Source organism: Apteryx mantelli, chromosome 6 (genome assembly GCF_036417845.1).
Source record: "Apteryx mantelli isolate bAptMan1 chromosome 6, bAptMan1.hap1, whole genome shotgun sequence".
NCBI classification, from domain to species: domain Eukaryota; kingdom Metazoa; phylum Chordata; class Aves; order Apterygiformes; family Apterygidae; genus Apteryx; species Apteryx mantelli.
In genome coordinates this window covers 29,363,797-29,390,572 of record NC_089983.1, presented here as the reverse complement: position 1 = coordinate 29,390,572, position 26,776 = coordinate 29,363,797, and the positions used below count along the sequence as shown (strand labels likewise).

The window sequence follows — 26,776 nt, the reverse complement described above, 5'->3', positions numbered from 1 at the left end:
AATCTTCTAAACATAGGTAAGTATGCTGCTGGACTTCTAGCATAAAGATGTAGGAACTCCTTTATCCTATTTCATTGTATTTGTGGCATCCCACATTATATTTATGCACCTCCCTCCCTCCCCCAATATTTTTGGTGGAACTTCAAGATAATCTGTCTGTTGTTTGATTCAACCTTCCCGAGATCCGAGCCACCCCCTGGATTGCTTTCTAATGCCACAAAGGGACGATGGGTAATCATGATTCTGTTGTAAGCTTCTCAGCTGGGTGGTTCCATTTAAGTGGAATGAATCTGGTCTAGGATTAGATCTTGCAGATTTCACTACTGAGAACATGTCATTTAAATCAACAGGATTACTGATTGCTGAGAAAAAGCTTATGGAATAGTATCTAAAGTTTACTTAAAATATTATAAATTAACATGTACACACATATTTTAATTTGTATCACACAAATGACTCCATGGACTTCAGTACATCTACAATGGGCAAAATTAATCATATCGTAAGAACTGACAGTCTAGGACCTGGGACTTGTAGCTTCCCTGAGGCTTAGCTTAATTTAAACACTGCCAATGCTTGTTGCAGACAACTCAAATGTAATTGCTAATCCCAAATTTTCTTTCCATACCTTCTGTAAAACACGCCTGTGGCTCTAATGCTTGTTCTGGTTCAGTCTCTGCTTTTTCTTCTCCAAAGAGAGCTAAATTAACTGTACTTCCTTCAGATGAGCTAGAAAAATTTAGCTTCTGAAAATAAAATTCCATAATAATAGTTTTACTTTATTGATACTTATATGTTTAGAAATGGAATTAACATTAAGCATGCAACACTGTGTGCAAATAACAACCAAGAACAATATTTGTGGCCAAGAATACACACAAACATCCACATATAGCAGTCAATGCTGTTGAAATGTGCATAAATCTTTCACTTCCCATCTAGAGATTGGAAGGTGTATCATGTAATCTCTTTCACAGAATTTCAGAATTTCTGGAGTAACTATAGCACAGTGTTATCATTCATTAAAACTATTATCAAGTGGATTTTCTAAAATATTCCATTTATTTTGCATTCTGATACTATGTACTTAATAAATATTTCTCTTACTACAATCTAAACCAGTACCCATTATAATGCATGCTCTAAGATGATGCAAGTTACAAGCAGCTTTCATTATAACTGTCTCCTCAACCTTAAGACAGTAAATCCTGACAGACAAAAGTACTTTGAATTGTTAACTATAAGGATAAACTGTCCCAGAATCATGTAGCAGACTTTCAAGGATTGGTTTTAATTAAGTGCCAGTTTTTTATAACATAAAAACAAGAGGAAAAGAATTATCAGTTCTTTTACATTGCCATCTTAAATATCAGAATGATCTGAGTTAACTACTTCTAGCATATATGACAATTTTTACAATAAAATTGAGTACTTAGGGTTCGGGTTTTTTTTTTTTCTTTAGTTATGCTGTAAGTGATGTCAAAGTATTAGGCAATATTCCTCAAAGAAAAAAAAAAATTATTTAGGTATGTGATCTAGGTAGGGATTGCTTACCAGTAGATTGAAAAGTGCTAAAAGAAAATCTGTAAGTATTAGGAAAACTCAGATGTGAGAAGTTATTAGGACGTTTCGCTCAATACCTTTATAAAACAAATTAAATTGGGAAAATACATCCATTTTTTTCCCCCAACATAACGGTCACACAGTAGAAAGCTGCATGGTTAGATTAGGCATAAAAGTAGTCAGGTTACACATTTCAATCCTTAATTTTAAACCTGTCTTAACTCATAATTATCATTACCATATGAATACCTTTTATGCTTTTTCATATATACTGAAAAGTTTCAAAAAGGAAAAAGTATGATAAATACATTTCAACTGGCATTAATTTGCATTCTTTTTTGCCAATGCACAGATGTGTTAACATTGTGCATTCTGAAACTACTCATTACTCTGGTACGCATACCTGTACGTTCAACAGACAGCAAAAAAGGATTTTTAAAAAAATAATTAAAATGACATAAATTACATAAGTAATAAAACAAATACTAATACATGAATAAGCCTGAATTTGTTTTTTTATCTTGCAATCTGCGTATGTCTTGCAAAAATCATGTTCTGGAAATTTTAAAGGAAGACTGTGGTGTATTGTACAATTAATCAGAGTATGAGTACCAAACTAAGACAAAGTAGTTTTGATCACAGCATTCTCTGACGTTTTACAATGTTATCACCAATAAGTATATAACATCAGTAATGGATTCACTGACACACAAATAAATGTGTGCAGGGAATGATGTAAGCACACCTTGTAAAACAGCCTCAGTTTTGTAGAATTAATATCACTTTCATGAATTTAGCAAGACTTTCATGATTAAGAGATACTTAAGACATAATAGCAGACAAGTTGGAGGCACCATCCAATCAAGTTGTATTAACAATTTGGTTGCGAAATGTGAAGGGACAAAATCATTTTAGGTATTAAATAAAAAAAGTTATGTTTTGCTATGTTTGCAAAAGAAGGTAGAAATAATTTAATAAGAGAAGGTGTTCTACATTAACTTTTATTAAAAACTGATTAAATAGTATTTCCTACTTTATTGCTACTGTGGAAACTGAGTACCTGGAACAGAATCCCCACGTTATTCATATTTATGTAAATACCTCTTCTCATTTTTAGTAAATAATTTTTAAAATATCAATATTCACAGCAAGCATCTTTTCCTATGACTAATTCTACTGAACCTGAAGATACCACTATATAACTACACCACTTTATTAATATGCTGCTTTCATCATTCCATGACAGTCTGCATATATAAATACATACATATATATATACACACACACACACACACACACACACATATATATATATAGAGAGAGAGAGAGAGAGAGAGCGAGCACGCGTGCGCAAGCAAAATGCTGTGGCAGTGATGGGTAAACTGAATTTATGAACTAGATTATAAAACAAATTAGTAAAAATTAGTAATTTTAAAAACACTTTCTTCTTTTGTAAAGGAGTAAAGAAATTTTGTGTTATATTACTAATGGAAATTAATAGCAACATGAAGTGGCCTGGGTCCTTTGAACTGTAAGCTAATTAGTATACATTTTGAACAGATGATATGAATTCAACTGAAAAAATGCAGATTTTTTAAGAATGAGCAATATTAAAAGATGAACAATCACAAACGGAAAAGAAACTGGAAAGAAGCAGTGTGCTTAGGACATCAAGGTAAATATCTCATTTAATACTTGGTAGAAGAATCAGATATTACAGAGTTTAGTTAAAAGGGGTAGTCTTCTTGACTCTAGAAAGAAGATCAGAGGCTCTTATATTGTTTTGATATCAAGAAGAGATGGCCTCATTCCCTCTTTCTTCTGGACTTGGCTTGAAGAGTGGCAGTTTTAATTAAACATCAGTAGGTTTTTTATGTGGAGTGCTTCTTTTTTTCACACCAAAACCTCCTACTAAAATTAAAGTAATAAACAAATAAAAACATCTACCAGAGCACTATGTATGGAAAAGTTTCCTGCTCTGTTTTAAATAAAAATTCAGTTAGTTTCTTTCCTATATACAAAGTTTGCAGGGATCTAACTGATTTTGTGAACCATTCCAGTAAGAACAGTTTTAGGAAAAATAGAAATGTTCATCCTTCACCTCCCAGGGTGCTTAATTAACACTTAGTATAATACAGTACAAAAGAATGTATGAAGAATATATTGCAGGACTGCACAAAAAAATCCACATGAACAAAATTTATATTTTAAAAAGGAAGCCTCGATACCTAAATGGCAAGCAGCAAACTGCCCATCTATTTAGAAGAGATGATTGGGAATAGGGAGCACATAATTTGGAAGAATTAAGGTTTGTTTTTTGGTTCTAGAGATCAAGAGTTTAGAGGTTTTGGAGGACACTAGTTGCTATTTTGTCTTTTTAACAATAATTTTCTTAATTTTAGCCTTATCTTTGTTTTTTTAATTTTCTTTCTTGTTCTAGCTTCCTAATTTTATATTGTTTTAAAATACCATCATTAATTTAGACATTTACTTACATCCTGCACAGAATTTTTGCTTGGAATTATGTTTTATGCCTGCCTTCCACATAATCAGCTGGACTAAATTCACAAAGAAACATTTATTGCTGATGAAGAACAAAACTGATACAGATGCTTTCCTAACTTCTGATCTTACAGATACACACTAACTTCATGATTTGAATATAACTAAAATACTATATCCTATTAAAAGCAAAAGGACTATGCATATGTATAAAAAAAGATATGTTTGACTGTTCCCAGGAGTGTATCTTTCATCCGACTTCTCTTATATGAGAAAAATGGAATTTAAATGATAAAAATATTATGAAGAAATATGAAAATTTCTATTAAAATACAAAATATTTTAGCATACAAATAATTATACTTGTAATATTAAGATATTAATAGCCACTGTTCAAACGAACATGATCAGAAAATGTTTGTAATTACATGACAGCTAAAAGCATGGTTCAACAGATGAACAGAAAAATTCAATTAAACCTTTGCGTTTTCATAAAATCATAGGCTGTTAATCCATTTAAACCTGAACAGTCTTGACACTTAATAATTCAGTTAATAATTAAAAAATACAGAGCATGCAGCTTATGCTACAGAAGTAGTACAGAAAATACCAAAGATGTAACAAAGAGAAACATGTTGGGGTTGCCCCCAACCATGCTGTGACGTGAGCCATGGGACTCAGCTTACAGAAGAGCTGTGCATGTTTCCACTACATTACAATGGATGGGGAAAAATATACTGTTGCTGAGTAGCATGCAGGCCAGTCCATTTTAAAAGTGATCATATATGTATGACTTGTTTAGGTAACCTGTGTAAACGTGCTGACATGTTGCTCTGCCTGGTTAAAAAGCACCAGAGCTGCACTCTTGACTGATCCAGCTTGATTTTACTCCTGTGAGAAGTAAGAATTGTACGCAATGAAGTTCAAAACATGGCACCCTCTAGGTTGTTTGAATTCTGGAAACAGCAGAAGTATGGATTCCAACTTATTTAAAAATGCTTTTTCTAGATGTTACACATTTGCAAAACATAACATTCACAGTCATTGATTAGAGGCTTAAGCATATCCAAAGACACACTGAAAGAGATGAAATTAGCAGAATATCTGAAGTTTTATAGATGTATATTGGATTGGGCCTGAACGTAAAAAATGAGAGACAACTACACCCACACTACGTATATTACAGCTTTAAGAGTCCTTTAAATAGTAGTAACTAAACCTTTAAATTAATAGAAATAAATTTATCCTTGCACTTCATTTTCAAGGTTGTCCCTAGTCTTTACTAGATGCTAAATACATTTTCTGAAAGTAACCACAGGGCAAAACAAAACAAACAAAAATATCAATTATACAGGGTCAAAGACAAAAACTTTTGGGCAAGCATTTTTTCTCCATCACCATTAGTGTGGTTTTCTTTTAAACTGTATAACTCAAAAGAAAAATGTTTCAAATAGTACGAAGTGCATTATGGATTGTAACAGATATACAGCAAAGTAAAAAGCAATAAACCTGAGCTATAAACCTGTAATTTTCTAAAGTACTTCAAATCTATCTTGTCTCAATCTTCTGGTACAAATCTCATCTACACTTCTCACCAATGACTTCTCAAAGGATCACCAAATAACGTAGGTATTTAACACCTCCAATATAACCTATTCCCATTTAAAGGCAAAGCCTGCAAGGAAGAGGTGAAACCAAACACTTGTATGCTCTGAGGACCTGTGACTGACAAGACTGTTTGTCCAAAAGCTGTGATCTGTCTACAAAACGAAAGACAATCTCCTTACTGACTGCAAAACTACTGTACATGAAATAGTTTTATGTTTTTAATTAACTTATCTCATATGTTTGTCTTTTAACTACGCAAATCCTTAGCCACTTCTCCACATTGGAGTAGGTTAAAAGAAGCCATAGATAATTGCATCTTAAAAAACAGCTGATGTTTGTGTTTCGTATCAAATATCAGAGGTGAGAAAGCATAGACTCTGTTACCCAATTATTTAATATAAAAGAGTGAAGAACCTGGTATCTTCAATTGCTACATAATTTCCATGTAAGGGTTAAATTTAACATAGTTACCAGAGAAAAAGTAAGTTACCTGGAATCATCAGATATTCATTCCACAAAACCAAGATTTATTCAAACATGCTAACAAGAAGGCCAGTAGCCTTTATTCAGATTAATAATAAAAAAAAGATGTAGCAGCTATTGAGCAGGAATTATAGGTTCCTAAAAAAGGGCACTTAACACTTTAAAACATTTTATGAATACTTATGAATATTATTTGTTTGTTTTTGAAAGGCTTCTTGGTAATCTAAGGTCTTCTCAACTGACAGGTCAAGCTAATACACAAAATCTCCATAAAGCAGACAGAGCAAATCAAGTTTCAGTAAATGAGCTGTTCAAATAGCAAATAAGTACAGTGTTATTGCAGCACTGCATTCTACTAAAGACTCACCTTACTACACCTTCCAAATTTAAATTTAATCTAACTACATTTTGCTACAACAAGCTTATTTCTATGATCTGGAAAGAATATGGGCAGTACCCTATTTCTTCCGGCAAATTAGTAATGCAAATTCATTGCTGGTTCAAAAAGCAAGCAAAACGACCCAAAGCAATCCAGGCTGGAGGAGTGCTGACTGCACCAGCGGTCCTCGGTGCCCTCAGGTGCCAGGAGAGGTTGATCCTGGTGCTCTGCTGGTGCTCCCTGCTCCCCACAGGCTGCACCGCAGCCACAGCCTGCAGATGGAAAAGCCTCTCTCAGGAGCCTACTTAAATCCATGATTTTGCTGCCCTCCTCAGTCTGCTGCTCCTGACAAGTGAATATTTTCCTAAAGCCGACCCAGTTTAAGGTCAGGCAGTTGAATTTGAAGTGACTGGTTCAAAACTCTCAGAAACAAGCAAGAAGTTAATATTTTTCATTCAGTAATTCTATTTTTCTCCTTCATTTTCTTTGGGATATTCACCTTACAATACTGCCATTGTTCCCTTGTTTTTTTCCCATTCTTTTAACTTTAGGAGAACAGAAAAGCTAACTGTTATGGCTCTCATTAGCACCTGTTAGCACCTCATTAGCTTATCCTGTACTAATAATGCTCATTTCTATAGACTTCAGTGGGTTTAAGATTCAGATACAAAGGGCATTAATATTCTTTTTTAATGTGTCCACTGTTTATTTTTAATAGCACTTTACTGTCATCCTTACTTCACAGAAACTTAATGATTATATACTAGAACAATATGCCTTTTCAGGACACAGAGCTTTTATTTCTGTGTATTCTGTACATATATATTAATTCATCTATCCAACTGAAAAATTTGGAAAAGCTAGTTTTGAAAAACTCTTTTATAAATGGCTTAGTATGTCTTTGTATAATGCTGCGTTTCCCAATCTCCTTCACTCCACTTTCACACTTCAGAGTTTATTCACTCACAGCCCTCTCCAACAATCTCAAATCATAAATGCTTTCTATTTCTAAGCAAGAAAAGCCATACTATGAAAGAATACAATTGGTATATGGCAGAAGATCATAACAATTCGTTTGTACAAAATATAAATTTTGAAATCCTACCTCCTTGCTTTCCTCCGGATCCGACTCACTGCTAAACTCTTCTGTATTTAGATGTTCAAAATCAGATTCTCCAACAGCTATTGGCACTGTAACAGTAAGGCTTGCGTTGTTTATGAATGATGCATAATCACTGCCACCTACAACACCAGTGGTTCCATTCTCTTTTTTGTGATAATTCAGATCTTTCTTTATTTCAGCGATGGTACGGTTGGAAATGCAACAGTCTCTCTTATCATTCAACTGATCTGTTGCTTTTCTTTCACTTACAACAGTATGTTTCCCAAAAAAATATTTCTGGACACATTCACCTGCTTTTCTCTTCACACAATCTATTCCCTTCTGAATTCTTGCAAAAGCAATCTGCAAGTTGTTCATTTCGTTATCATCCTCTGTAGGAGAAAGGCTGTCTGAACTAAATGAACTCAGCAGCAAGGCCAGAAAAAGGTTCAATACCTAAAAACAAAGACAATACAGCTGGATTTTCCCACTTTATTCTTCATTCACACGCTTTTTCTATCACTGATTATTAACAACTTAGGCTTCACGTTGTTCTCTGCTGTATACGATTTTGGAAATTAAACAGTAAATAAAATGTAAACACAATGTAAGCACAACACCTGTCCTATATCCAATGCAGGTTTTTTTGTGGTTTACATTGCTATTGACTATGAAGCCACTTGCATATTCTTCTTCCGTCAATGTCTGTGGAAGGGTATTAAGGTCAGAAGTGAATGTGCCTTGACTACTGACTGACCAGATTCAAAATGTTTACTTCTCTGGCACAGTGGAGCACTCTGCAAAGATTAGTTGTGTCTTTTATTGCAGAAAACAGCTTTCTTAAGAGGCTGGCTCAAACACACACAAATATTTTGCTCTACGCGACTCAAAATGCCCCCCAAATCTTACTCATCTCTCATCCTCTTCCCCTGGCAATAAGAAACATACAATAGGTTTCAGTTATGTAAGTCCAGTGTCTACCAGCAGCTCAGGTGGTATTAGGAAAAGTCTGTCCAAAGAACTTCTAGAGTGGCAGTTCTTAAATTCTTTATACTGGGCCATTCTTCTAAGCAGCTCTCAAGACAACAGGGTAAAACAATGCAGCGGGATGACAGAAAGAGAACCGGGTGGCAGAGCACTGAAATACAGCAGTGACTGTCTACTCAGGTAAGAAATTCTGCTAACGTTATGGTACAAAATCAGGATACAATGAATACTGGAAAAAAAAAAATCAGAGATGGACACTTCATTCCACGAAGTTCCCTCTTCTGGTTTAGAAAATTATTTAAGGAGGATGTTTTGTTTGGCAGTTAACTTCATATTTATCTTCATCACAGGATTCAAAATCAAGATATTTTTACAAAATTGTGGAGCATATCTCCAAAAAAGGTATTTCCAGGGATAAAATACAAGAAGGCAGTTGAGAACAGAAGATGGGAATATGCTATTTTGTTTTAATGGGAATGACTGTGAATAACAGCAGTACAGACAAGGCAGTGTTTTAGAAAACTATGTTACTAGTACTAATGCATGACTCATTTAAAGGTAATTCCTATTGCTAGAAATTTTATTCCTAAAAAATAGCACTAGGACAGCTAATTTAAAATCTCTTTTGCTGCTGACAGTTGCCTAAAGGGAAGATAAAAACCATGGGGAAACTCTGTAGGCAGTGAGAAGAGCAGAGCAAAAGGCAGAGCAATGAAGGCTTCTTTATTAACTATTACTCTATTAACTAGCAAATTAATAAATACAATACATATTTAAGAAGACAAACTGGTATATGTGAATGTATAAACTATGGAGTGGATCTGATACTTTCCTCTTCAAGAGGAAAAGAAGTTAAAATATAGTCTGCTTTAAAAATGTCTGTAAAAAGTACTTAACAAGTAGGAGGAAAAAAGGTGAAGGAAATGAAGTATTTTAATCTGCTGCTTTTCCGAAGAGAAGAATCTGCTTCTCCTTCCCAGCAGAAAGGACTCAAAACGGCTTAAACTTCAGAGTCCAAGAATTTTAAAGCAGCCTTTTGACAGGAAAGAGCAGAAAAAGAGAAAAGCTGTCTGTATGTGATTGGAAGTAACGTCTCCACCAATTAGGGAGAAAAAGCCCTTATCTTTTGCTAGCAGGTAACCTCTGTCCTGGGAGCATACTTCTCGTGACTCCTTTTCTACTCTCTCTAGGAGTAGTCTGCAAGAACCTGAACATAAGATGCTTTTCTCCCTGTCTCTCTGTCTCTCTCTTTCCCCCCACCCCATATCCTCTGAATTACAGTCTAGAGCCTTGAGTGAGCCCATCCTCCAATTTGAAGATGCTACTACACAGGATCAAAAACCTAACAAACAGAAAATTGTATTTCTGAACCTATTCATAATGAATTCAAAATCATATAAAACATAGGTAAATAACACATTTAATGCTAAAAACAACTCCATTACTGGTTTCATTACAATTCTTTCTCTAAATGAATTCTCAAATTATTTTGGCTACATACCACTAGGTTTCCAACCACCATGACCATCATGAAGACAGTAAGGCACAGGGGTTGGCCTGCAACCTCCATGCAGTCCCACATTGTCTCTATCCATTCTCCACACAGCACTCGGAATACAATCAAGAAAGAGTGGAAAAAGTCATGCATGTGCCAGCGTGGGAGTATACAGTCATTGGAGATCTTGCAGACACATTCCTTGTAGCTTTTCCCAAACAGCTGCATCCCAACCACGGCAAAAATGAAGACAATGATGGCCAGCACCAGGGTCAAATTCCCCAAAGCCCCCACTGAGTTGCCAATAATCTTAATCAGCATATTTAGAGTTGGCCAAGATTTTGCCAATTTGAAAACTCGCAACTGAAAAACAAAAATACGGAGACATTATTTGTAGTAGTTACAAAAATGATATAGAAATACAGAGAAAGCAACAGATCATGGACTAGTGTCTCTCTGCAACACCAAAAAAACTTCAACAAGTTTCCAAAAACCGTAACTTACTCAGAAACAGGAATTCCATAAAATTCCCCATTTATAAACTTAATAAATTTTGGACCTTTCTCCTATCTTTTACATAGCATATCTGTATTCCGTTCTATATGAAAGGAACAGCCCATCGGTTGAATTCATTTGGCTAGTGAACTCTGACATGGCATATATCTCAACCATTACGTGCAAAAACGCATGGAGAAATAAAAACAAAAACAAAAAACAAAAGGATTCTGCTGAAGGAAAATAAAGGATTCAAAAACACTCAAAGGACAGAGTCTTCCAAAAGAATATTGTTTTCAACAAATATAAAAAGTATCAGGCCCACAGTTTGGAAATAAAAGCCAAACATAAGCTCTAAACCAAACGCTCCCACTTATGCAGGAAAAAAAGTACGACTCACATTCTTCCTTATCCCTAACACAGCAAAAAGAACAAAAGTATAAAATATTTTTATTTTCAGATAAAAGCATAATGGAAAATCAGTCAGTGAAAGAAACCACACTGACAGAATGTCTCAAATAGTCCACTACTCTTTTTAAAAATATTTTTCTATTAAAATAAAGCATCCATTTTTTCCTGAGGAAAAAGAAAATCAATCTTTTTACTAAATAAATTTATAAATCCTACAATTTAAAAGAGCAGTTCTAGTGTTTTGCCAGCTGTCAGATATGAGAGCAGATAAAAAGACATGAATGTTTAATTATTTACATCTTCTCTCAATATGCACTAAATTGCACACTTCACTGTGTTGTTATCCAGCCATGTTAATACAATTACAATAAAATTACAACTCTTTCCCTTTGAAAACAGTTAGCTGCTTCTGAACCATAAAATAGCACACACTATTTAGTGTTAATGACATAAATTATTTTGAAAGTCCTGCTTGCAGAGATATCCCGTGACACTTAAGAAAAGTTATATATATATCATGTAACTAAAGTGTTATTTACATTAGTACATTAGTATGGTTAAAAAACAAACATAGTGCATTAGCAGATATATTATCATCATTAATTTATTTACCAATCTGAATGATCGGAGAACGGATAATCCATCCACATTTGAAAGAAAAAGCTCCACCAAACTAAGGGTGACTATAATACTATCAAAAATATTCCAGCCGACTTGGAAATAATAAAAAGGATCCATGGCAATTATCTTGAGAACCATTTCTGCTGCAAAGATTCCAGTAAAAACCTAAAGGAAGAACATTGTTTATTATTATTTTATAGATGAGTATGAATAAGTTGTACCAGAAGACAAGGAACAACTTAAAAAACGTGTGATAATCTTCCTACAGCAGGATGTCAGTAAGGAAAATTGTCACAAGCTGAACTTCACAGTAAAGATAACATCAAGACAACATCAAAATGAACTGCAGTGTATCTTTATTAACATTTTATTTAAACCCGAGATACATTTAGTGACTAGTAAGAAGTAAACTATTTCTAACAAGCCTCCTATTTGCTCCCTACATCTGCCCTGCAAAATTAAAGGAACGTTCCCCAGCAAGATAATAATAGCTGTTCTTGCCACAAGGGAAGCTACTTTAACAAAGGAGTGTGGAAAATTATGAATTGATCATGAATTGGAGAGTGATTTGGAGTTTTTGCTATTCAATGAAGTCTTCATGAGAACAGAAACTGTAAGCATGTCTTTTCTTGCTAGCTGCCAAGAAAGACTAATTCTGCTTAGGTTCATGTTTGAAGCAGAACTCCTTTCTGCCTCTGACAGGATCAGACAAAGCAAAAGGCAAAAAAAAAGCCTCTGGAAAGGGAGTAAATTCATTGTATTTACTGTAGATGTATGCCCACAGATATCTATTGAATAGCATAAATTAACTTAACAACTTTTCTGTGTATCCATGATGTGCTCTGAGTAACAAGCGGACCTGCTCCATCACTGAAGTTGTGGAGTTGAAGGAGAAAAGTGCAAGGAAAAAGAGAAGTGTAAAATGTCATCTTGTGCACGAGAGGCATTCTCAACACTGATGGGATTTCATATGGCTAACCACTCAAAGAACAACATTCAAATACTAATTAAAACTGTCACAGAAACACAATAACATGGATCTAACTTAAAGAGTTACTGAAATATGCAAGTGTATTTTAAGAGAGTAGTGTTTCCAAGTGTAACAGAATTTCTGATGCAAAAGAGAACACTGAAAGATACTCATAATTTCTCTGACCAGAAAGATGAACAAACTTGGAAAAAATACAGGAGCATTTGACAGGCTTTTAAAGGTAGTGCTACACAGTTCAAAAAGCAAGAAAGCAACTGATGAAACAGTATGTCAGTATTGTACCAAAGTTTCAGCTGATTGGAGTAAACACAAATTCTTATCGGCATGAAGGAGCACCTATACCTACAGAGCTCAAAATTAGATTAATATTAAGCTATTTTATTGCTTATCAAATCCAAATATGGTGTTTTTTCTGGATATAAGGTATAGACATAATCACAAGACAATCCTCTGCAGCAGCTGTTGGTCCTCCCTGTCTTGCTCCTCAGATACATCCTGAGTCTGTTTGCACAGAAGCACAGAATAGTTGGGTTTGGAAGGGACCTCTGGAGATTGTCTGGTCCAACCCCCCTGCTCAAGCTGGTTCAGGTAGAGCTGGTTGCCCAAGACCATGTCCAGTCGGGTTTTGGGTATCTCCAAGGATGGAGACTCCACAACCTCTCTGAGCAACCTGTTCCAGTGTTTGACCTCCTTCAGAGTGAAGAAGTGCTTTCTTGTGTTCAAGTGGAATTTCCTGTGTTTCAGTTTGTGCCCACTGCCTCGTCCCGTCACTAGGCACCACTGAGAAGAGTCTGGCCCTGTCTTCTTTGCACCCTCCCATCAAATATTCGTAAACATTGACAAGATTCCCCTGAGCTTTCTCTTCTCTAGGCTGAGGAGTCCCAGCTCTCAGATGCTTCTCATATGAGAGATGCCCTTACCCATCTTTAAGGATTTAGCCATAATTTTAAGCAGCAACATGACCAAACATGACCATCTTCCACAAAAAATGATCTCTGACTCCAAACAAAGGCAAAAAGATTGAACTGTGTCTAGACTGGCTAAAAGTATCAGAATACAAGTGTTAACACCATGACATCTCTGGACTTAAAGCTGGATATATTCCCAACATGTAACTAGAATTTCATATACCCTAAGAACTGAATTGTTTTGTTATTTTGCTATACCAGAATCACTAGAATTACCACTTACAATGAGCGTAGGTTAGAAGTGTAGCAGACAACGTTACGAGTATTATTGTCATTATAAAAGAAAAAAAACAAGACTGTGGTTCTTTGGAAACAAAAGCCAACTGTATCAATAGGCACTGTCAGTAAAATTCACAAGTTCTTTGCCTTTCAAATAGTTATGCTCAAAAAACTCAATTGAAGCAACATCCTTCATAGAACTACAAAAAACAGAGCAAAAAATACCAATGCAAAATAACATCCAACACTTCTGGTGTTATCAATGATACTTACGGTAGAAAGAACCAAATTTGGATCCTACTTTTCTTTTAATGCTAAATAAAAACAAATCAGATATCTTTGTGGCTGTGTGTGTCATCTCAAGTCCTGTTAATGAAAATTCTATCTGCAGAAATTTTAATATGGAAATCACATTCCTAAATACATCACACCCCAAATGGTATTTTTAAACTACTTTTAGTACAATTAAACATTTAAAATGTATTTTATGGGATGATAATAAAAATAATAAAATCAAAATTAATTATATTCCAAATAGAAACTATGTTCATGTATCAAATGATATAGTTTGATGGACTTACCTGGTTTCCTATTTTAAGCACATTACAGAAGCTTTCAGTCATTGGATAATGTTCCATGGCCATAAACAGCGTGTTTAAAACTATGCAAACAGTAATAGCCAGATCAACAAATGGATCCATTACAACGAAACTAACTATATGCTTTACTTTTAACCAAGGCTCCCAACAATTCCAAATCAAGAAAGTGTTGGCAAACTTATACCAGCAGGGTGGACATTTTTTCCTAGATTCTTCAAGTTCTGGACAAAACAGAAATGCAGACTGAATAAGTCGATGATAAATTGAAGACAGATTTTTACTTATTTTTCAGGTTTTAATGTCTATCCCTCAGTCAAAAACAATCCAAACTAACAAAAAGCATTTAAACTACAAAATGAAATTTGTGAGCTGAGCTTAAAAAAAAGTGTATTCAATTATTTAATCAAAATTTCTACTACAGAGGCTCGATGGGAATGTTTGAATGAATAGCTGAATCATCTATCTAGTCAATAAAACACCACAGTCAGGAAATAGTGATCTATGGACCAATGCTGCATATTTAGGTATTTGAGAAACAACCTTCTTAGGAACCTTCTTAGAACTTTATTATTGTTGCTGCCTGACAAGAGTTGATAAGACTAGAAGGAAAAACTCAAGATTTTATAGCTAACAGTTGAAAAAGTTGTCTACTTATACTATTGTATGATCTTGTTAAAAAAAAAGAAAAAAAAAAAGCTCCTTAAAGTTATTTTTCTTAGTAAAGCTTCCAGCTCCACAATCCTCTCAAACGTATGATTAATTTGCATGAAAAGATTAATTTCACTGAGAATAGGTTTTTGACAACTTATCAAGTTTTATCAAGAACTGAACTAGTAATAATTTCACTCTTCCAAAATAACCCTACCACTAATTTCCTTCTCTCTGTTAAATAAGGCCTTGCCCCTTACGTTACGTAACATTTTTATAGTACAGCTAATGGAAGCTTATACTAGTATCACAAGGAAAGGCACTTCTTTCAGTAACTGGACAGCTAAACATGAATAGCTAGTATAAAAGCACACACCTTTGTCTGTTTTAATCAGAACATACCTCTTGGTTTAATATGCTTATCAGATTCTTTCATTTCTTTTTTCACTATGCTCATGTACTTTTGTTCTATCATTCAGTCTACGTATTTGCAATAGCTACTTATTTTTTGACTTCTGTATGTGCATCATGAACATAATACCTTCAAGCAAGTCTAAGATTATGTCTTAGACAGACACATCTACAACTGTGACATACCTTCCATTGTATTTGTGATAATGCTGGCTATACTCATGGCTCTTTGCCTTAAATTTGGATCGTCCAGCAAATCCATCGGTATTTGATATGAACTTGAATGCCTCTTTTTTATTTCTATTTCTGTAGTAGTGCTCTATAAAAGAAGGGGGGGGATTAATTAAATTCAACTTTAGAAATACTGCAAAACATAAAGGCACCACAGATGCTTCTCATTTTGAAGGTATTCATAATATATGCAGCTTTGTATTTATGTCATCTATTACATCAGATTTTTTCCATTATAACATAAACCTAGTATTTTTCAAAAAAAACCCAAAACCCTGTTATTGTCATGTTAGACTTCTGAATACTCTCAAGCACCTTTTGAAATATTAAAAAAGTATTTGATAATTAATTCCCATATTATCACTGCATTATAGTTAACTACTATTAACTCTGTATTAGACACAAGGAATTTTGGAAGAGGTAGAATGACATCACCAAGGTAACAAATCAAGACTGTTGTAGCACTGGAATCAGAAAAATTCGTAATTCACATTTCCATGCTTAGTGCCTTCTCTAGCTATACTTCACTTCCAAACTAGTTTAAAACACAAGATACTCGTAAGAAGTAATTTATGATAGGAAATTTTCAGCAATAGTAATTATTCTCCAAATACAATTGTTATAGGTCAGTCTTGATCTCTATACCCACTCAACAGATCTGATTTAAATTTTACAATGAATAGCTATTGACTGTGATTTATTTTTGAATTCAGACTTAAACAAAACAAGCCTGCCTTAACTGACTCCAAAAATGACAACTTATTTTTTAGGACGTTTTTATTAAATGACCTTGAAATTACGGAGCTGTATTATATCATCAAGCACACCTTAATTATAAAGTTTTGAATATAAGAGCATGGGTGTAATTTTTTTCAGGAAATTAAATAAATTATGAAAATGAAAGGATAATAGACTGCAAGGAGATCATAACTCTAAGGAATATGGCTGATGTACTTTCAGATGCTGTGACCTGCATAAGATTTTTTGCTTCAGTAACAGAAGGTTTCTAAGATAAATTGTGCAACAGATTCCTCTGTCCCATTCATAAAAATGGATTGAGGGAAAAAGGGAAGACTGACCAGAGGGAGCAAGAGGTCAATTTGAATGTGCTTTTTTAAATTATTATTATTATATTATACCCTTGGCAGTGAGAAACTCAGACCATCTCTGAGACCCAGAAAAAGCTTTCAGAGCTTCTAGAATGTCAACATGATCTTAAAAGTTGTTTTTGCACATTTGCACAATACCAAATATATGGGAAGGAATGCAAAAGCCAGCAGATTACTGACAGATAATTAGGAAATACAGTTACAGGGAGGCTGAAACGTAAGTAAAAAAATCAGAATAACAGAAATAACTAGCAGAAATAACTAGCAGAAATAACAGAATGCTTAAAAAGCCGATCATCTTATTTTGAGCTCTAAAACAGATTCAGCAATGGAACATTACTCATTTTATTCAGTATGCAAGTGCATGCATATCCCAAATGTATCTAAAATATATGCTTCTTTGTTCTCATTTATTGTCACACTTCATCCTCTCATTTTGGAGTGCTTTTTCACATACATATACCAAATACTACAGAATTATTATAAGCCCATTTCATTATGTTAAAAGGTACTTCAAGATGCAGAAGCATTCATAACTTCTCAACCATTCTCAAAGCATTCCATTTTGTAAAAACACTGTCTGATACAGTAAGTAATGGTCATGAAGCCTGGAGTAACTTAAAACTTCCTTACATTGTCATCAGTTGTTGGTTTATCTATTACCACCTCTGGCAGAAGCTGTCCAGTAGGTGAAAAGAGACATGGTGGTACATCTGCTAAGGAAACCACCCCATTGCAATCCACAGTGCTATGCATCTTCCCATTCACTGGAAACACTGGCAGCCTTCTTGATGTTCTACTGGTCTGGCTAGTGTTACTACTGCGCCGTTCACTGTGCCTGCGCAGCACAAAGAGAGAACCTCTTCTGCTTCCAGTATCTTCGAATGTGCTATGCTCATCATCAGCAAAATCATTTTCAGATCCTACCTCTCTTCCATGATCTCTAAAACTGAAAAGACTTGTTCTGCTATGACGTCTGGGAGAAAACAGGGAGCCACGAACACTCAGTAAAGACTATAATGGAAACAAAGAAAGTAACTTTAAGACTTTTATTTAAGATTTTTAATATACAAAATGCATGTCTATTTGTAAAAATATCATTTACGTTCCCTAGAATCTTTCTGCTGTATTTTAATTCAGTGCCTCAGGCAGAGTTCAGATATGCACTGGAGATGCCAGTCATCTGAATGGGTAAATTTATAGTACACCTAAAAATAATTATTGAAAAGAACAAAGGGGACATGCAGAGGCCATATTAGTTTCCATGTCTGTATTAAATTGAAAATCAAGACTTCTAGAAATTCTAATGGCCCATGTAGGTCATAAGTTATATCAAAAAGGTATAGAGCATTTAATACCCTTATTCTTCTCATTGATACTTCCTAGTATCAATGAGAATAATATTACCAATATACTTTATACAAATAGTATATACTTTATACAAATAGTATCAATATACTTTATGGTGTATTTCTTCCTTTTATGAATTACAAAGGAATGAAAACTCAAGGATTTCAGAATTTCTATTTCAAAAGAACTATGAAAATGTAATGTTGCCGTGCATCATATTAAGATCCACTAGATCCTAAATGATAACACGAGAAGAGGCAAAATATTTGTTTAGGTATACTCTAGAATGATGCAGCATACATTTAAAATATTGCAAAATTCTTTTTCCTTGGTTGTAATATTTCCAAAGTCACAGTGAAGTTTGCTGGTTATTACAACTACCTCACAAATTCAAAAAATGACTACTATTCATAGTACCTGATGGGGTGACGTCAACTGCTTCCCATATGCAAGTCTGTTCCCTTCCAAAGAAAAACGGAATCCTTTCCTTCTGATACTGCCATCTGATTCAGACTTTGGAAGCTTTCCATCCTTCATGTTATCCTCTTCTCCAGACAGCTCCTTCTGTCTTCTTTTTTTCCTTCTATTTCTCCTTTCTTTAGCACTTTTTGAGCTAAGTTTGGATGCTTCTGAATAACTATCTGAAGGTCCACCATCACTGCTAAATTTACTCATCTCTGCTGCAGCCGCTGCAATAGCCTGTCATAGCAATTTCTTAATGTAATATCAAGCATATTTAACTACCAGATGCTTCACAATCACACCATTTCAGCTGTATTAAGAAAGCAATAGTCCTTGTTTCTGAAATTCATATCAAGTAACTTTTATATATGTAGCAAAAGCCTAGATGGGTTTATGCAAAACTTCAAATCAAATTGTTATGTGCTACGAATACAAAGAAAGAAACAACAGGGCATTTGTGAAAGTTACCATTCTAATAGAGTTCTACTTTGTGTCTCTATCATGGAGTAAATGTGTTGTGTAAAACATGTTCTCTCTCAAAGTTCATCAAAAAGAATTGGAAATTATTAAATCTATTAATTAGTTGGAATGAATACAACAGAAAATGAAAGAACTAAATGCCATTATACCTCAGGTTTTGTTAATTCAGTTTTGTAAACTAATATTAACTGTTACTGTATTCAAGCTTCCTTAAGTTGCTCTTACTGATAACTACTTCCAGTCCCTGATTCACTGGAAATAACATAAGTATCATAAAGCAGTTAGAAATTTATGGACAAAAATATTTTAAACTCTAATCAAGGTCTGAAGTAAACATCAATATTTAAAAATGCATTTATAACATAGAATTGCAATTATTTCTAAGCCAGGAATTTTGTAAATTCAGCATGATAAGTTACTAGATACTACACCTAATTAAGAAATGTTTATTTTAAAACTATTCCTCTGATTTGGGGGTAATTTTTATTCTCAGTTCTGAAATTCATTAACACTTTAGACATTAATATTTTTCAAAAGAAAAAAGAGCCATTCTTTTACATATCTCACAAGTGCTCTACACTGATTGCTTTCTCTGTCTTTTTATTGCTAATACATGTATTAGCAATACATGAACAAATAACATACAAAGAAATATACTAAAGCTTGAACTCTCATTAAAAAGATACCTGAGCTTCCTCATGTTGCCTTTTCAGCTGTTCAAGCATCTGCTGCCAGTCTGCCTCCCTCTGTTCTGCTTCAACCATAGTTGCTTGATTTTGTTCTTCATAGGCCATGGCAACCACAGCTAAGATCAAGTTAATCAGATAGAAGGAACCCAGAAAAATCACCAGAACAAAAAATACCATGTATGTTTTGCCAACAGCTCGTAATGTCTAGAGGAGAAGAAGAGAAATGATTCAGCCGATGAAGACAAACAGCAATTCTGAAATTGATAAGCATTTACTGAATTTGAAAAGTGCAAAACTGTATTACGTAGGAGTTGTTCTTCCTTCTGTAATAAGATCATACATGCTTTCTAAATTACAATGTAATCAAAATAAAGGAAACATGCATTTATGTGAGAAAATGCATTCTTGAGAAACTGGCTGCTTTGAGAGGAACCTATTTTAATACCCAATAATCTTGAGAAGGAAGTAGAGTTAAGAGTTTCAATGTAAAACACACTTATTTCATGGTTCAGATTCTTCAGTACTGAAAACTGCATTAGCATGCCTTCCTCTTGGATTAACCAGAAGAATTAAAGATGGTACAATCAATAATAATAATACAAAACTGAATGCTTACTATTATTACAGATTTTCGCATACCTTATAATGAAAGGCTATGGCAAGAAAAGTCTATATACCAAGACGTATTCTTAGCTACCCAAAATGGGATTCAAGGTACAAAAGTCAAGACTCAGATTTTGCTGTCACAGGATCTTTATACAACTCAGTACTAAAGTTTTTGAAGATCTTGTTATGAAGCACTAAATGAAACACATGCTGAAGACTGAAAGAAAGGTTCAGAAAAACTTGCATAGTTCTACAGAAATCATGTGAGATTCTGTAATAACTGCCCAAGTTTCTGCTCAATTTTGCAACTGAACTTGCTTTCTTTGAGAAATATGGCTCATCTGAAATTGTTAACAATATCAACAGTAGGTAATATAAAGGCCCTTTCCACATTTATTTTGATTTTAGGCCAGTAAGACACCAAAGAATTTTTGCTGCATACTCACCAGCTGATAAAGATTTTCCCAGTAGTCCTGTGTCATGAGTCGAAACAATGACAAGAAAGCCCAACTGAATGTGTCAAAGCTAGTATACCCATAGTTGGGGTTTCTTCCAGCTTTCACACAGATAAATTCTTCTGGGCATTTACTAGAAAAAAAATGTAAAGCAATGCAAATAAAAAACAGGTAACACTGAAATTGTTTTTAAATTATTATATCTTGAGTTTCTAATAGAAACTCATTAGATCTAATTTGTGAAGGGGGCTGCCATTTGTGGCTTAAAATATTTTAAAAATGAGTGAGGAAATGAACAAATTAAAAAGCAAAAAAGACCAAACAAAAAAGAAAAAATTTCCTCCAACCTTCTTTCACCTTTATCTACACAATAAAACTTATTCTCAACAGTTTGAATTATTTCTACATATACCTCTTCAATGGGAATAATATATTCACTCAGCACAGAGGTTCCATAAGATGAACACTTCCATGTTAAAAAAAAAAAAAAAATCAATACAGATATTTTAGTATGTGTCCTACTGCAATTTTACACTAAATTTCATCTGCCAGCAGGGTTGGCATATCAGCTTTCTTGGCAGTGTGTGAATTAGTCAAGTTGAATTAACAGATTCTACTACTTCCAAAACAAGAAGTAACTGTCATAGTGATAATTTTATCTCTTAAAACTGTATGTATCAGTTTTGATAGTAGGTGATCCAATATTGTTTCAACTGTAGGCAGGCTGTCTCTGTTGTGATTCCATTCCTGAGGGCTAGAAGAGGTTCAGTCCTTCAAAACCTCCACAGAAAGCCACCATAAAGGTTGCTGTGTGTGTGTGTTGCGTGTGTGTTGTGTGAATATTTATGCACACATAGACTCAGCACACATACATAAAAGTATCTGATACATACTTATATCTATACCTGACATGTTTACAAAAAAGATTAAGTGTATCTGTTTTGAAAACATAAGCATCCCAGAACAATGGATAAACTGGTTTATCGTTAGAATCTAGAAACCTGTGATCCTGTTGCAACAAATTTTGTTACAGAGACCAAGACAGTGCCATGCATGCAGTTCATAAAGAGAAGAATCCTGAAGATGTTTTCCCAAAAGTTTGTCATAAATCCCAGTGCAAACTAAACAGCTGATTTGCCTACTTTAGAGACGAGAAATAGGATGAAATCTTTGATATAAAGTATGTTCTTAAGTCATTCACAATGCAAGATCTATCAGTTGAAATGGAATTTTCTAGTTACATAAGAATTTTTAAAGGAAATTCACATCAAAGTATTTCTCATTAGTATTTTTACTAGTTCAAGTGTTAACTTACGATGAAGGGCTATGGACTGCTGACAGCAAAGTTAGGTAAATTCGCTTTTTAACATTACAGTGATAATTTCTATATTCTGTTTAGACAAATGGTAATGTGTAATTTTCAGTATATCTTACCCTGCATCTGAGCTATTGCCACAAAGCAGGAAATCCTTTTGTCCTTCTAGACGATAAAAATGACCTAAAGAAAACAGCAGTGGTAAATTATAATAATTAAAATAAAGGAGTATGACATCAAATTACAGTAATATATGACAAATGTCAGAAGCTGCAATACTAATTTATTACAGAAAAAAAATATTCCTTCAAATACTGACCTGTGATATTCTGACTTAATTTGATTTCTTCCCACTCTCTTTCCAGAGCCCTAGGATATGCTTCATTTGAATCTGTTTATACTGATTTGTATGTCAAAATAAGACTACTACCATACTGCGTTTGATGACATGTATTCTGATAGACCACATCACAGGCCCTATTGCAGTAAAAATACCAAAATGACTTCCACATCACCACCACCAGGAGATGTAATTTTCCTTCAAGAAATAGTTAAGAGAATGACATGCTTACTTTACTTATGCACTACTTTTGTAAAAGAGACTTCATTTCTAAGCTTCACTTTTTCCCACATCCACTGTATCTTTCCACATCCCCTTAGAGGCTTGTCCTACTTATGGTACACCTGCCCCCCAAGAGGGACCTGCAAACAAACTATAAGCTTCTTCAAGGAAATCTTTTTCTTTCTTTCACCAGCATTCTTCTGACAGTTTTTTTGTAGTAGATGGAACCACTTACAGAACAAAGGAAAATACATACACATTTCTCCCTCCTGTACAGACAGGAAGACATGACTATAAATGGCAGGAAACCCTTTGGGGGGGGGGGGAGGGTTAAGATTAACATATTTTCAAGTTATCATGGTTTGAATGTTCACATTCTCCCATTTGCATTTTCCCAGGAATAGATTCAAAACCTGGGGTGGGTATCCATACTGATAAGTAAAGTTGTACAATTCATGAATGATAAAAAATAAACATAATGTAAAAATGAAATCCGAAAAATACTGCTGAGGCTTAATGAAATTAGAACAACATGAACACCATAGTCTCTTTCTGATTCATAGCAAACACTGAATATCCTTCAAAAATCAGTTGACAGAACATATATACAAAGCTTAAAACTCATTCTCTTATTCAACCAGTAGATCATTATCAGGCAATTAAAGCCAATCCATTAAAAACAACTATTTACAATAGCTACCTAACAGTTATAAAACAGGAGCTATATTAACCAGCACACCCTGTGAGTGAAAATATGAAGATACCATTTAAAAGGAAGATAGATGTTTCAATGCCAATGTTATGTACTTGCAAGTAGAAAGAGAAAAATGGTTAATGGCTGCTGCACAGTAAACACTTTACAGGATTTTTTTAATTACAAGTTGGCAGTCTTCAGAAATAAGTGGGTAAATTTTGTTACTAATGAATAAGAGCTATGCGGTCCTTAAAAATAAATAAAAAAAAGAATACAGATAGAAAGATGACACCAAATTTGGGGAGAAGTTGATATGCTTGAGGGCAGGCTACCATTCAGAGGGACCTAGGCAAGATGAAGGAATGGGCCAACAGGAGCCTTAGGAAATTCAGCAGGGACAAATGCGAAGGCATGCACCTGGGAAGAGCGAGCCCTTTGCAAGAATATATATGGGCTGGCAGCTGACTGGCTGGGGAGCAGCTCTGCAGAAGAGGTGCTGGGGGTCTTGGCTGGCAGACAGACAGCGAGCTGAAGGTGAGCCAGCAGTGTGTCCTGGCAGCCACGAAGGGCAAGAGCCTCCCACGCTGCATTAGCAGGAGCACAGCCAGCAGGGTGAGGGAAGTGATTTTGCCCTTCTACACTGCACTTGTTAGACCCTATCTGGAATATTGTGCCCAGGTTTGCCCCCCCCCCCCCGCCCCCCCCAAGAGAGACATTGATAAGCTGGAGCGAGTTCAGCAGAGGGTCACCAAGATGAAGAGGGGCCTGGAGCACTCGCCCTGGGAGGAGAGGCTGAGGGACCTGGGCTTGTTTAGCCTGGAGAAGGGAAGGCTTCAGAGACACCTAACAGCAGCCTTCCAATACCTATGAGGTGGTTATCAAGGAGACAGAGCCAGGTTCATCACACTGATGTGAGGCAGGAGAATGACAGACAATGGGCATAAGTTGAAACAAGAGAGGTTCACATTGGATATAAGGAGAAACTTTTTTCCCATGAGGACATCCAGGCCTTGGAACAGGTTGCCCAGAGAGGTTGTGCAGTCTCTGTCCTTGGAAGTTTTCAAGATTAGACTGGCTAAAGCCATGAGCAGCCTGGTCTGATTTCCTAGATGACCTTGCTTTAAGGAGGAGGTTGAGGTAGAGACTTCTTGAGGTTCTTTCCAACCTGAATTTTCCATGATCCTAAACAGACAGATCTGAAAGAACTCTCCTTCCCACTAAATTTTCTGTCATCCTCAATTAACATATTTTATGTACCTTTCAAATTGACTACAAGTATTGGTTTTCACAGGATAAAACATTTTTGTAGTCTTTAAGTGGTCAAAAACAGCTCACAGAGTGAAGAATGTATGAAGATGTGAGGATTCTAAAACTGGTCACTTGAAGCAAATTCAGTGATGCCAGAATCCTACCATTCAGGAACAGTATTTATACAGTGTTCGAAAAAAGATACTCCTATCTCTTTTGTAGCATCTTTTAGACTCAGCCACAACTCTCAATGTTCAGATACTCATCTAAAATGCCAGGAAATGATACTTTGACATGTGGATCCAAGATCTGTGCATATCTTCTCACAAGTGAATCTGGCCATGCCTTTTTTTAATAACTGAAAAGGTACAGGTGCTAGAAAAGCCGCTAGAGGGTATCATGATCAGACACAGATGACCAGCATATGATACACTAACAGAAATTTTAGAAGGACTTGCAGCTGAGCCTGGTGAAATTATTATGCAACTGACACATGTACAAATGCTTGAAAACAGACTATGAGAGAATGGAGGACTACAAACATAATTACATGGAACCGTCTTGCTTGCATAAGCACTCTGTAGAGACTACAAGCAAGGTCAATGGCTGTAGCATAGGAAATAATTGATATTCTAGGAGATTTTAGCGCTTTTTGTTTTCAGTTGCTACTTAATGGGAAAAGGAAATAGAAAACCTACATACTGTCTGTGAAGAGAGATTTCACAAATGTTCTACAGCATATCAGCCAAAACTGCATACAACACTGACAAATGGCTCTATCACCACTCCATTTCCTTTCTTAGCAAAACAAATTAGCTAAAATGATAGATTGCACAGAAAATGTAAATATAGTCACAAAATTTCCAGAACTCCAAGAATTCAGAAGTACAGAAAGAAAATCTAAAAATACAGGAAACAGCAGGGAACTTTAAAGCTCATTTTTAAGAAAGGAACAGGACTCATCAAAATAATTGCATTTTCTCTCACTTCAGGGCCTGTGAAGAAAAAAACTCACAACCATTATTCTACCAATTACTTATTACTTAAATACAGTACTTTTTCAATTAATTACTTAGCAAGACCCTGTAAATCCACCTCAACCACAAACATACATACAAAAATGAATTAAATTTTTGGTAATTAAGAGTTAATATACTACATCTCATGGTTCTGTCTGTACTACTACTTTACTGATGCTGTTACTTAATAGATGAAAATAAAAAATCTACACGTTTCTGAACTGACCTGACTGTTACCACCTCAGTCTACAGATATTAGAACTGTTAAAAAAAATATTCGGCACAGATGTCCTTATCACTCCCCTTGGTAACAAACAATACCCCTTGGTACTCCAAGAGACGAATACCATCACTTCCCCAACTACCAGAATCTCTATTTGCCAAGTGGCTTCTTTATTTCATGGACATGAAAGGGTTTCTTATCTCTGCTTAATAATAAAGTCCATCTTAACTAAGAAATATCTGATATTTATTTCACCCTCTCATGTTTTATTTATAATCCAAAGATATGTCACATGGCATTATGAGGAGAAGCTGAGAATTAGTTTTGTTCAGCCTTGAGAAGGGTAAGGGGGGGATCTTAATACTACCTATAACTACCTAACAGAAGACTGCAGAGAAGATGGAGCCTTGCTCTTCTCAGAGGCACAGAGTAGAAGGATAAGAGGCAATAAGAATAAGTTGGGACATAGGAAATTCTGTATTGATACCAAAAAAAAAAAAAAAAAGAGTTCACCATGAGGTTACTCAAACATTGGAACAGGTTGCCCACAGAGGCTGTGGAACCTCCATTCTTGGAGATATTCAAAATTTGGCTGGACAAGGCCCCAAGCAACCTGTTCTGACTGGACCTGCTTTTGTGACACAGTTGGACTAGATGATCTCTGGAGGTCCCTTCTGTGATGTGAAAGCTAGCCTAACCCTATAAATATATTACAAACTGCAGTTACCAGAAAGAAAATCATGTCAGTATGAATTTAGGATGCAATATATAAAAATCCCTACTCCGTGATCCTATTTAATTGCTTTTTATCTTTAGGCTCTAGCAGTCTGATTTGTCCTATAAAAATGTAA

At 35.0% G+C, this 26,776-nt stretch overlaps 1 protein-coding gene across 1 annotated transcript in view; it reads right to left on the bottom strand.

The window, feature by feature from the left end:
• Positions 1-26,776, bottom strand: part of LOC106499211 (sodium channel protein type 2 subunit alpha-like) — an 83,041-nt gene that overhangs the window by 23,305 nt on the left and 32,960 nt on the right. The window contains exons 8-18 of the mRNA XM_067299107.1: positions 22,299-22,362; positions 20,856-20,997; positions 19,801-20,007; positions 18,590-18,871; positions 17,456-17,836; positions 15,669-15,801; positions 14,406-14,644; positions 11,638-11,811; positions 10,126-10,482; positions 7,641-8,093; positions 629-746 (exon numbers count right to left, since the gene is read on the bottom strand). Of these exons, the coding sequence (XP_067155208.1) occupies positions 629-746; positions 7,641-8,093; positions 10,126-10,482; positions 11,638-11,811; positions 14,406-14,644; positions 15,669-15,801; positions 17,456-17,836; positions 18,590-18,871; positions 19,801-20,007; positions 20,856-20,997; positions 22,299-22,362 (2,550 nt within the window). The remainder of the gene's footprint in view (positions 1-628; positions 747-7,640; positions 8,094-10,125; positions 10,483-11,637; positions 11,812-14,405; positions 14,645-15,668; positions 15,802-17,455; positions 17,837-18,589; positions 18,872-19,800; positions 20,008-20,855; positions 20,998-22,298; positions 22,363-26,776) is intronic.